The sequence below is a fragment of the Chlorocebus sabaeus genome, chromosome 20, assembly GCF_047675955.1.
Source record: "Chlorocebus sabaeus isolate Y175 chromosome 20, mChlSab1.0.hap1, whole genome shotgun sequence".
Taxonomy (NCBI): Eukaryota; Metazoa; Chordata; class Mammalia; order Primates; family Cercopithecidae; genus Chlorocebus; species Chlorocebus sabaeus.
This window is the reverse complement of record NC_132923.1, coordinates 62,481,025-62,494,750: the sequence shown is the minus strand read 5'-3', so window position 1 is coordinate 62,494,750 and position 13,726 is coordinate 62,481,025. Positions and strand designations below refer to the sequence as shown.

At 36.1% G+C, this 13,726-nt stretch overlaps 1 protein-coding gene across 1 annotated transcript in view; it reads left to right on the top strand.

Annotated features, from left to right (window-relative positions):
- TNNI3K (TNNI3 interacting kinase) overlaps positions 1–13,726 on the top strand; it is a 180,990-nt gene that overhangs the window by 120,253 nt on the left and 47,011 nt on the right. The window contains 6 exon segments of the mRNA XM_073007904.1: positions 5,415–5,501; positions 6,055–6,111; positions 7,071–7,163; positions 7,253–7,310; positions 7,437–7,631; positions 8,346–8,450. Of these exon segments, the coding sequence (XP_072864005.1) occupies positions 5,415–5,501; positions 6,055–6,111; positions 7,071–7,163; positions 7,253–7,310; positions 7,437–7,631; positions 8,346–8,450 (595 nt within the window).

Genomic DNA, 13,726 nt, shown 5'->3' with positions numbered 1-13,726 from the left:
AGAAAACAGAAAGGAAGGCAGAATGAGAAAAAGAGAAAAAGAAAGGACAGCTAAATAATTTAGTTTGGATATAAAAATGTCTTGGCAAAAGCATTCTTCATGCCTGTGGATTCTTCTCTTAAGGTAAAGGACTAGTGACATCCTTACTTGGGCTGCTGATTAAGGGACAAGAATAATGGGTCAAAGGGGATGTGAGTTCCCTCTCTGTGATAATAAAATTAGGACATCTTTCATGTTTAAGTGATGAGAAGATGTAGCAAGTCAGAAATTTTTGTTGCCTCTGATCTAATAATGAACAGTGTATGGGACCAGGGTGGTCAGGAGGAAGATGAGCCATTGAAGGACAAATGTCCAAAGCTACCCTCTGATTCCACTTTTCAATGCTTCTGGAGAGCTAGTTTTTAACATAATGGGAAGGGGATATATTAAAATATTGAACAAAGCCTCATATTTATCATTGCTGTGAAAGTTTCATTATTTGGGCCAAGTATAAGGCAAGGCCCAGGCTGCTCCTTTGATGACCTGGGCATGTAAGACATGAGGTCAATGAGAATTCCTTCTGTAACTGAGACTAAATCTCCATGTTCTCTACATAGCCATGAACGCAAAGGGCCTCTGGGTCACCATATCATGGAGATCTTAGTACTGGTATCATTTACCACTAATCTCCAGATCTAGTTCTTAAAATATTCTCATAGCAAGAGGTTAGAATCAGCTTTCATTGTTTTTAAGTTAAAATTGTGTGGGACAGATAGACAACCTTATAGGGAGATAAATCGTACTTCCCTTCTTAAATAATTGTAAAGCATCTGTTGTATATATGACCATGATGTAGATATTAAACCGTCTTTGTAACAGTCTCTTGGATTGACTTGTCATCTTAAACAAAACCTAGGTTTTAAAATAACTATTAAGAAACTTGAAAGCAAAGAAGATTTAAGAAGGGGAGAAATCACACCAAATATAAGAAGTAAAGGAACACAAGCAGACAAATTAAAAGGAAAGGACTGAATTTGGAGAATACACACAGGACTGGAAGAGTGAGGAGCAGGAAATGAAAGAGATTTCAAGCTGGGAGAGGAATCACATTTGCCAAAACCCTCAGGTGCTCCCGTGAATAATACCCTGAAAGCGCAGATCATCATTAGAGCTGCATTAGGCTAATAACATAGCAACCTTCTATTTTGGTAAAATGCTTGGGTGTAGATAGTAAATTCTTAGATATAGGAAAACATTTTATTTAATTAGTGGAAGTTTGATTATCTCTGGAGGTATTCCATTAGTGTGCCTTGGTTATCTGGGTGTATCCATTATCGAGAGTTTGGCTTAACAAGTCCATTTAGTGAGCTCCATTAAGGTTTATTTTTCTGCTTAACTCCTTGTGGCCAAGTGTCCAGGAGCTGGGCTTTAGGGGGTTTCGGGTTTCTTTGCATGTACTTTAGTGGCTTGTCAGAGCAATTCTAGTCATGGAAAATTTCCCATACGTGGGTGCCTTAGCCCACAGTTAGCAGGAGGTGGGAAATCAGGCGGAGATGCCTTCCAGAGCTGAGGGGGCCTCTTGGCATTTCCCTGGCAGCCTCATGCTTATCATCAGCCAGAATCCAGGCACTCATTAGGCTCTTGATGAAAAGCATTCCAAAGAAAATGCCAGCAAATTGTGCCACTGTGCTGGCAGGAAATGAAAACTGCTCAGAGCAAGTGGAGCCAAGAGAGCTGTTGAAATGAAAGGTAACATCAAGGGTGTGATCACTAACTCACACAGGCACTCAGGATTCAGGATGCAACTTTCTGCTTCACTGGGGAAAGCATGAGGCCCTCTCGTCTGTCAGCTGATGTCAGTTCTATAGAGGGGCTGAGATAGACTGGAAGGTGGGCTCTGTGAATTAAGCTTTGTTGTGCTTGAGTAAATGCTAGGGGTTTCGGTTGTTTTTATTCCCCCAAGAAGTCTCTCCTAGGAAAAACAAAAATAAGAAAACGTTTTTGTTTTTGTGTTTTTCCTGGGCCCAAACGCTTGAAGACCAAATTAAGTAAAAGGAAGATTCCAAAAGCACTATAGGTCCTATTAATGTGGGATCAAAGAGTGTGAAGGGAGGAAAACAAACAAACAAACAAACAAAACAACCTTAGAATCTGTGAATCTAGGAAGGAACAGATGAGGGGTATTATTATTATTATTATTATTATTATTATTATTTTAGAGACAGGGTCTCACCCAGGTCTAGCCCAGGCTAGAGTGCAATGGTGTGATCATAGCTTGCTACAATCTTGAACTCCTGGATTCAAGAGATTTTCCCACCTCAGTCTCCCCAGTAGCTGGGACTACAGGCAGATGCTACCATGTCCCACTAATATAAAAAAAATTTTGTTTAGAAATAGGGGTCATGCTATGTTGCCCAGTCAACTCCTGGTCTCAAACAATCCCCCCATCTCAGCCTCACAAAACAATGGGGTGTGAGTCAAGGCAGTCGGCCAAATTTTAATTCCAAAGGAATTTCTGGTCTGTGGAACTACTTTTATCCTGAGGTTAAAATGGCCACCAAAGCAAGAAAAGGTGAAACACTCAACAGCAGGCAGTACCAACACACAAGCAAGACACAGGCACACTGAAATCTTGATGAAACTGGATGTGGTAGGTAGAGTAATGCTGCCTCAAAGATGTTCAGTTCCTGTTCACCGGAACTGTAAGCAGGCTACCTCACATGGGGATAAATCAAGGAGGTAGAGTAATGCCCCCCGCCAAAAATGTTTAGGTCCTGTTCGTTGGAACTGTAAGTAGGCTGCCTTACATAGGGAAGAATCAAGGTTGTTATTTAGCTGACTTTAAGAGATAGATTATCCTGGATTATCCTAGTGGGCTCATTGTAATATGGAAAAGCGGGGCAGAAGCAGAGGTCAGAGTAATATGATATGAGGACTAAGCCAACCATTGCTGGCTTTGAAGCTATAGGAAGGGGGCTACAAGCCAAGGAATGTGGGTGGCCTCTAAAACTTGGAAAAGTCAAGGAAACCAATTATCTCCTAAGGCCTCTAGAAAGAAATGCAGTCCTGCTGACACCTTGATTTCAGCTCAGAGAAAACCATGTTGGACTTTTGACCTCCTGAATTATAATAAATTTGTGTTGTTCAAGTCACTATGTTTTTCATAACTGGCAATAGCAGCAATAGAAAATGAATAGACTGGTATTTAGAAGATTCATCTGAAGTTCCAAAAAGGAGTTTCCAAGTTCACCTACAATTCTTGGGGCAAAAAGTAAAGTGAAAAAGCAGTGACAAGACCCAAAAGGCACATTGATGTGTTAGAACTGTAAGGCATATTACATACATCATCTTAGGTAATTTTTACAACAATCTTACAAGGGTGGATTATCATTTCTAACCTGTAGATGAGGATCTTTTTAAAAAGTAAAACAAATCACATCCTTTAATTAAAATGCTTCAGCGGCTCCCCATCTTGCCTACACGACAAGAAAATCTGATTTCCTTATCCTCACCTGTAAAGCTCTACATCAGTCATCGTCAAAGTGCAGATTGCTGATGAGCATCACCTGGGACCTTGTTAGAAATGCAACACTCAGCCCCTACTACAGACTTTTTCAATCGTAATCTATTGGGACGGGGCTCAGGAATCAGTTTGAACTTGCACTCCAAGTGATTCTTATACATAGTAAAAAGTTTGAGAAGCACTAGTCCACGTGAAGTACACTTGACTACCTCTCCAACCAAATCTGATACCACTCTCATCCTTGCTTGTGAAGCCACACTGGCCTTCTTTCATTCTCTAAACATGGTATGTTTGCTCCCATCTTGGGACTACTACATTATCTATTCTCTCTGCCTATTAGGTGCTTCCTGTAGAAATGTGTTTGTTGGCTAATGTCCTTAATATCTTAAGGTTTCCCTGATTGTGAGCTCACTACGGTTCAAAGAAAGAATGCTAATGGGACTGCCTCCCACGTTATTTCATTATAACTTATGTCTATGATTTGAGAAAATTGGAGATCCACCAGTCATGAATAGAAAGCTGGAGATGATTAAGAATATGGACACTAGTTTTTCAACTATGTAGATTTAAGTTTTGCTACCAGTTTTAGCAATTGTAATCACAATGCATTTTTTTTCTTTTTTTTTTTTTTCTCGAAGAATCTTAGCCTTGTTGCCTGTGGAAAAGCTTTTCGTGCTTGTAAATACATAATTTTTCCACCTCATAATCTTGAATGCACTGTTGATTTAAAGTTTTTGGGGAAGGGAAAATTTGAAAGGAAAGCAAATCTCAGCATATACTCTCTATATAAGCTAGGTATATGCTTAATTCATGTTAACTACAGATCCTTTGTGATGGATAAGTATTTATGCTTTTTCAATTCCTTAAGTCTGCCAGTTTTACAATGAGCTCTGTTGTATTTCACAAATCCTGTGGCAAGATCTTTAAGGTTGGCTGTTTTTCTCTTTTGTAAATTCGCTTCATAGATTATTTTTGTAGTGAATGTATTAAAACAGTATCGAAGTTTAATTTTATTGAAAAACATTGCATTACTCAGAGGATCATTTGACATTTTTTATCCTTCAAAATAATAAGCCCCTAGTGTAACTAGTAAACCCTAGAATGTTGGTGGTGTTATAATAGAAAAGTATTTCTCATATAGGACTCCAGGGTGGGCATTTCTGCCCACCTGGATGGCTTTCTTCAACCCTCAGAGCCTCGGAGCCTTCTGCATCTAGCCAGCAAATGGGAAGATTAGAGAAGGCTCACCTGTTTCTTAAGGCACAGACCTGGAGGTTACTTCACTTTTGCTCATATTCCCTTCATGAAAATATGTCACAAAGCCACAGTTGGATGCAAGATACATAGGAAAATGTCACTGGGTGGGCAGTCATTCCCGGTGACAAAATCACCCTGTGAAAGAGGAGTACAACTATTGGCAGGCAGCCAGCTGTCTCTGAAAACCTACGTAAATTATCCTAATACTGCAATTCTGAATCAAATGTACTGATCAATCGCAGCAAATACATCTCTCTTTCCTGGTTACTACATGTACTTTTTGCCCTTTCAATCGTGCCCTTATTATATACTCCCATAGTACTTAGTATTGCCTTATTTAGAAATTCTCATCATTTTGCCGATTATTTGTTCAACTACGTTGTAAGCTTCTTAAGGGTAAGACCATAGTCACTTTGTTCACTGCGTCACCAGTACCTGTACCCAGTAGAGTGCCTGACATAGTGCTTTGCATATGGTAGTCTTAAGAAATTATTTTGAACCGAAGAATGAATGAACTAAATTTCTATTGCAATACATTATTTCTCATGATTTGTCCTATGTTGTAAGCTACTTCCAATAATTTTTGGATTTGAGAGTAGACTGAATAACTTAAACAAAATTTAGGACTCTTTGTTCGTTGTATCTTTTCATAAAGGGAATGATGCCATTGTCACACTCCTGAAGCATTATAAGAGACCGCAAGATGAATTGCTCTGTAATGAATATTCTCAGCCTGGAGGAGGTACCCTTTTCTTATTCAGTGTTCATTGTTGTATAATATTGTGCCTAAAGGTAAACCTGTGTTTCTGTTACTATCATTCTGGGCTAGGGAGGAGGGAATAGCCTATGTCAGATTAGATTTATTTTAAGTAACCTTATGTCTGGGAGAGGCTGAACGTAAAGAAGCCTCCATTTCAGCTATTTTCTAACTCACCAATCTGCAGCTCCTCCAAGTTTAACATTTCCCAGACTGGATGTTTATGAGACTTGTGCACGACTAGGAAGGCCTGGATAAGCTGAGAGCAGTCGTTTTCCATTTCAGTAATCTATTACTGAATACTCATATCCAGACACAAATCTGCTAGAGTCTGCTACAACTTGGATTTTCTAAAAAATCTTTTTATGCACTTTCTAAATAAACACTTGCAGTACAATTTCAGTATCCAGAGAAAGATTTGGGCCTGAAGCGATAGTTTTACTTGGTTTCGTCACCTGCTTATTTTTATAATGTTGAACTTTTATGTAGAAAAAAACTGATTGCTACTTTCAACTCTATTATATAATTTAATTTCTAGATGGCTCCTATGTGTCTGTTCCATCTCCCTTGGGGAAGATTAAAAGCATGACAAAAGGTACTAATAATCTGGGACAATTGTTATATTTCATTACTAAGGATAACTATTGCTTCAAATATAACTTTCAATTTTGTCTTACATATTACAAATGATGACTATTTTACAAGCACAACAAATATTATCGACAGACCATTCTTTTCATAATTAACCTTACCTTTTATCTCCTTTCAGTGCATGAAGATATAATAACAGTGAAAATTTCACATGACTATTAAAGAAAAATCAAATTCTCACAGGACTGTTTAGATGTTTCTGTTTTTTATAAAAATGAATTATAAATATTAATATTTCTTTAAGAAGAATTGGGGCTAGAAAACATGTATGAAAAATATATATTATTTTTCAAAATATCCCCAATAAGTAATATTTTGGGACCTTTTTTGAATGTATGCTTCACACAGAAATGAATAACATTGGACCAGGAAAGTAAAAACTTTGATTCGAATGTAACTATATATTTAACTATTTGGAATTTAAAGTCTTTAACAGTATTTTTTTTCTTAGTGTTTCCTTAGAATAATTCATAGGCTTATTTCCTGTCATTTAATTGGCATCCCTTTGAGATTAGTTTATGGATATTTGGCTAAGCCTATTGGAATAGACTGAAGAGAGTTACCAGATCAGAACCTTTCTCATAATGTGATATGGACTGGACTCCAGGGTTGCCATGTCATGCAGGCAAGCTGGTTGGTGATCAGATCAGGAATAAACCCTGAGCACTGGTAACAAGGAGTGAGTAATCAAGACGTAGAACTAACATGATTTTAATGCAGCGGGGCAGGGATCATTTGGGTTAAGGTTTTAGCATCTTCAAGTAGTCAATTACAGTTGGAAAATTTAAAATTAGATGTTATTAGGAAATTATGTTTTTTAGTTAAACATATATATGCAGGTGTATACACATCCACATGTGAGCTTTTCACCTTAAAAAATAAAATGACAATTTCTATTTGCAGAGAAGGCAGATATTCTCCTCCTAAGAGCAGGATTGCCTTCACATTTCCATCTTCAGCTCTCAGAAATTGAGTTCCATGAGATTATCGGCTCAGGTAACTTAAAAAAAAAAATAAAGGTCTGGTTTAGTTGAATGAGTTCAAGTTAATATGTTTATTTATTTATTTATTTTAAACAATTGTAGGTTCTTTTGGGAAAGTATATAAAGGACGATGCAGAAATAAAATAGTGGCTATAAAACGGTAAGCAAGCAAATGAAAAAAATTAGCATCCAGGTGGAATTGTGACCTTTGAGAAGCATATGCATGGCAAGCCCCTTGTTTGGATCCATCTGTTTACTGAGAATTTTCTGTTGCTGCCATTTCCAGTTATCGAGCCAATACCTACTGCTCCAAGTCAGATGTGGATATGTTTTGCCGAGAGGTGTCCATTCTCTGCCAGCTCAATCATCCCTGTGTAATTCAGTTTGTGGGCGCTTGCTTGAATGATCCCAGCCAGTTTGCCATTGTCACTCAATACATATCAGGGGGTTCTCTGTTCTCCCTCCTTCATGAGCAGAAAAGGTATGGGTCTTTTGTTCTGATTTATCCTTGGACATACCATTAGAATTTTGGAATTACTCTTGCAATACTTCAGAGGCTTTTTCATTGGATGAGCCTTCAGCTTTTGAAATCTGAGTGCTGCTAGCAACTGTGGCATTTTTAATATTGCTAATAATTTATGCCTAATAATTGTCTTTCAATGAATAGAAGTACTGTGTGCTTTCATAACAGAAATTCAGTTGAAGATAACAAATTTAAGGAATTTAAGTTGGAAACTGGAGCTTAAAATAATTAGGCTAAATTTGAAATACTGATAAAGAAGATATATGTAAGCTCAGAATAAAATAAAGTTTAAAAAAAGTGATCTTGCACAAATCCAGTATGAATTCACTTCCTGAGTTTATGCATATAGTAATTAGAATGTAGTTTCATTCAGTGATTAAAATGGATTTCATTTTACAATATTACAAAGAAATTAAGTATAGTATTATAAATAAATTATAAAGCCAAGTGTAATGTCTTAAACAAGAGATACCATGTATCTTAACTGATTCATAATTAAGCATTTTCTGATGTAGGAAAGCTATTTTTTCAGATTTGTTGAATTTCTAGCTTAACCCTCAAGAAGGAAAAAATGGTTAATATTTTACAAAATAACAACTCTCACACATCATTTTCTTTTTTGGTATTCATTTTGACCATTTCGTCTCTATTAAATCTATTTTTAAATTGTAGGATTCTTGATTTGCAGTCTAAATTAATTATTGCAGTAGATGTTGCCAAAGGCATGGAGTACCTTCACAACCTGACACAGCCAATTATACATCGTGACTTGAACAGGTATTTTTATCCTAAATAATGAACTCAGAAGGGTATAACTAACTGTGAGTTTAATACAGATTTCAGTGAAGATATATTTTAGACTTATTGCAGATCAGGGTGCTCTGTGGGTAAGAGGACAGGCTACCATGAGCTTAGGCGATAGAAAGTTTTGTCATTGTCTTTTAAGGAGTAGAAAGCTATATAACTGCTTCTCAGGGATCTTTTAAATCTATGAAGAATGTTCACAAATATAGTAATATCTGTAAGATGCATCAGCTAACTAGTTCCCAGGTCAGTAAGGTCAGATCAAGCAGTGAGCTAAATGGCTATTAAAAAATGATATGTCTCCTATAAAGTGAAGTGTTGGAGTAGCTCCTGTTATAAAATTATCTGAAACGTACTTTGTGCTACCATTTTTGTATTTTTATATTAGTAAATTCAGCTTAACCACAACAACTTATTTACCTAGTTATCAGGTAAAGAGGATTTCTTGTGAAACAAATATGAAATCAGACTGTTCAGTGGTGGAACCCCAAGGGATCTCAAAACTTTTCCTAAATGGTGAAAACTTTCTCTGAGTAAAGTCCTATAGGAAAGGCCAATATACAAAATGGAGCAGTGTTGGGTGAAGGTAAAGTGGGGAGGAGAAAACTCTATTTACTTCCCATTTCCCACTGCTAAGGAGAGAGATTCCTGCGCCACCTCTATGGAAGCCCAAAGGTACTGTAGAGAATAGTTGGACAAATACTGATTTAGTTTATGAAGCAAGTCAGATTATTCTACATCAATCACTTTCATTTTATGATAATCAATAAGATTCAGATAAATTGTGTATACAGTCCTTTATAAAAGCTTTACAGTTCTGAAGCTACTAAATATTAATTACTCTAGTCAGTCATTTGGTCAACAACTATTTGAACATCTATGTTTAAAGACTATTTCCAGCACAGTAGAGCTTACAAAGTGCGATGTTCATAGACTACATTTAAGGAGTTTTCACACTCTATGTAGAGGAGAAAAATACTTACCTAAATGTATTTTAGGTATAAAATAATAAGTTATATGCAAGATATAGTAAAAAAAATTTCAGGAACAAGAATATTAATTGCTTCTGAGGATTCTAACGACAACTCCACGGAAGGGATGACATATGAGCTTGGTCCTGAAAGACGGGTAGAGTTTGGAAGAGCATCCTGTAGGCTTATGGAAGACATTAATAAAATCATAGAGATTACAAAGTTAAAGGTATATATAGGAACTATAGTTTCATTTTAGTGTACAGAGTGTATAAATGTATGTAGTGTGTATAATGTATGAAGTGGACAATTGGTAAAAAGTATAGAAAAATATAACAAGAGCACAGACACCAGGGAATGCTATTGCTAAGGTATTTCAGATTTTTTTTCTGTAAGGAGACAATGAAGATGTTTGAGCTGAAAATCACAAATTTGGAGCTATATTACTGAAAGATTAATCTGGCATCTGGTAAAATATCAACTTGAAGGGAAAGTCAAGAAACTAGTGAGGCAGTTGTTGCAGTAATCTAGATAAGAAGTAATGAAAAGCAGAATTTCACTAGTGGCAGTGGAAATGAAAGGAAGAGTCATGTCAACTTTAAATAACAAAATACAGAGTTTATTCAAGCTCAGAGCTTAAGGATCATTACTCATGAGCATGGATTCAAGTTGTCCTGAATACATACTCTCATTAGCAGTGATTACAAGTTAGTTTTTAAGAAAAAGCAGTTTTTAAGTTGTTTACCAAGAATTTACATTAAAATAATATAAGCTTTTGATTGACTATACCTTGTTCTTTAATCAAAAATTATAGGAACATAAAGATAATGGGTAACACAGCTAGTCAGGAACAAAATGTCTTTACATTATTGCCCCAGGGGAATGGAGATTGGAGACATGACTAAAATCCCATGCTCATGTCTCTCTGGGCCTGATAAATTTTGTGTTGCTCATACAGCTCAGACTGCCCTCAGCTATTTTTCTCTTCTCAGGTAGATATGAAAGATTGGAGAGATAAATCAGATATGTGAGTGGTAGAATCTTAGATATTGAATGTAAACATATATAAGTCTCAATGTATTTGTAATTATTTACTAGTTTTCACATAAAAGTCATTTCTTAATTGTTAGCTATTAGTTCTTTACCTTTCTTAATTTCAAACCAAACATTTACGTTAACAAATATTTAACTGTTTCAGAAACAGATTTAGATGATAAATTAACATAATATAAACTGATGATTTTGCATTTTAAGAGTATTATCTTTCCATCCCAAACATTTTTGCACATGGTGTTAAAACAAATGTGTAATCATTGCAATAAGTAATCATTGCAAGTTTTCTCTAGCTGTAACTCTTCATTTGTGGGGCCATTATATATTCTGTTGCCCTGTGAGTTATGTGCAAGTTGTTACCACCAGTTGTTGGGCAGGATCAAAAATATAAATGTTGATTAAAATAAAAACAGAATGTTTACTATATAGCCAATATAGCTTTATATCTCCAATTTGTGCTGCCTCTAATCTAACCTAAATGCTTAATTGCATCAAAAAGTTTTAAAATTTTATGAAACACCATTTTGTAGGTGCCTTCATTATGACAGAGTCCCAAACTGTTGTATCAATTATTTGTAGACCATTTTCTATCAATCTTTAATCTGGTAGCAACGGCAAAACATTGTTTTTCAGATGCATGCATATGTAGCATTGTACATGGCTCAAAAGAGCCTGGGTCCTTTCCCTCAGAGAGCTTACTGCACCACTTGGCTGTATAAGACATATACCCAGAAAGCAACTCAAGTTCCACTTTATATAGAAAATAACTAAGGGTCAAAATGATGAAATAGTAACTTTCAGAGGATTTCAAATAAGTCAAAGATGAAAGTGGAGTAGAATGCTTCTTATTGTATGTGGAGCTAAACGTAGAGTTTGACGAACAGGCATTAATCTTTTCTCAGGGTTTTCACAGCATACTAACCTCTGCTTTAGCATAGTACCTGGAAAGTCTCACTCAAAGAAGTAGAGAGAAAGATGCACATCAGAGATTGGGAAACTCATACACTTATTTGCATTTGTATTGACATAGTCTGTTTATATTTTTATATTCTCCATTAGCCTGGACAAGTCAGGGTTTCAGGGTCAGAGACTGCTCTCTTCATCTCACATTTTCTGAACTGAGCATTGTGTCTTACACAGAGAAAATGTCTAATTAATATTTTTTAACTGAACCAAATTCTTGTGGCATTTCTATGAATGTCATTTTACAAAGCAATGACCTAATTGGTGTAAGTATGACTACTTGTGTATAGCATCCAACTTGCCCAATAACTTTTATAATGTTAAAGGGAAAAGGATGTTTGAGCCCACAGGATAGGGCACTTTTATATTTGAGTTTGTGGTTGTTGCAATTATTTGAGTGAAAAAAAAAAAAAAAGGACTCTATTTTTCCCATGGCAAGCAAAGCCAACTGAGGGTTTTACCTTCCAGTTCTGAAAGTTAATTTTGATCTTCAGTAAATGTCCCTTGGTATCTGCAGGAGATTGGTTCCAGGACCTCTCAAGGATACCGAAGTCTGAGAATGCTCAAGTCCCTGGTATTAATCACTGTAGCATTTGCATATTTCCTATGCACATCCTCTCCTGTACTTTAAATCATTGCAAGATTACCTATAATATCTAGTACAATGTAAATGCTATGTAAATAGTTCTTGCACTGTATTGTCTAGGGTATAATGACAAAGGAAAAAGAGTCTATACATCTTCAATACAGACACAATCTTTTAAACATTTTTTTTGATCCATGGTTAGTTGAATCCACAGAAGCGAAACCTGTGGATTTAGAGGGCCAAGTATATACACTAAGGAAAAGTTCAAGGAAGGAGTAAGAAAGTAGTTATTTTCAATGGAAATGATGATAATGATAATACCTACCGTTTATTTATCACAATATGAAAGGAGCTTTGCTAAGCCTTTGTCATGCTTTCATTTAACCACACAACTCTAGGGGACAGTTATTATTATTTCTGTTTTACAGACAAGGAAACTGACTAAAGAGACTAAGTCTGTAGTATTCTGTATCTTCTACTGTAACAACAACAACAACAGCAAAACCATGTCAGAAGAGAGAGATAGAAGGAGCGTACTGATGATATTGAATGGGCATCAGCAATATTTATCAACCTTACTCTCTGTACTTTAATCTTTTAAAAAGTCAATTCCTGTGACCCAAACAATTTCTCATATCATCGTTTTATGCTTCTGTGTTCCTGCTTTATTTCTTCTTTCACACTCCATGTTCTGCTGGTGTAGAACAGATGTTGCATAGAAAGCATGCAGATAGTTTTTGTTTGGCCCATAGCGTTTAAATATTTTGAAAATGTTCATAATTCAAGCAGGAATGCACCTCTCTAATTTGCTGTAGACCTCACCACCTACCAACTTATATTTGGCCTAATATATACATTCATTTTGTGGCATTTGAGCTTGCTAGTAATTATTTATAGCTTAAAGGATTTAAAGCTTTTTACTTAATACTAGAAGCTGTGTGTTTTTCTTGGAAAAGTATATTTTTCAAATTGTTGGAGATTGAAGCAGAAACATCACTGCAAACATACATGGATCAAATATATGGTATTCTCCTTGTATAAATATATAGTATTATATATATTGTATTAACACTGTAAGGAATTAAATAGTGATAACCTCCATCACAAGGTGCACATGACATTCACATGAAATATGTATATGAAATCATTTTATAAACTGTGAAGCACCATACAAAATGCATTTTTTATTACTCTTAATCCCTCATTTGTTCCCTTTAATATTGAGGATGGAAAAACAATCCACAATTAAAACCACCTTTGCAAAGAGTATAACTGAGAAAATTATGACTGAAAGATCTGACTTGACTCCACTTTGCTTCTAACCTGCAAGCTGTTCTTGTTCATTCCTGGACATAGTCCAAAATAACTTTGGGAGGAACTTGAAACTAAGACAATTATAGCTCTTTCCCAACACAAACCTCTTTCTTGCCTGGGGACTAGACTGCCTTCACAGGACTAACAAATTAGCCACAAGATTAGAAATAATGGTTTAGGAATCACATAGCTGGAGGCTGCAAGATTTGAAACCTCCCCAAATTGCCTCTGGGGATAACATCACTATTGCAAAACCTAAGATCAGTGCTTGAGGTATTTTGCCGATGCTGTACAGGATGACTCGGCTGGTACCACCCAGACTGATAAACTGGGTCATCTGGTCTCCTGTCCCCAGGATAGTG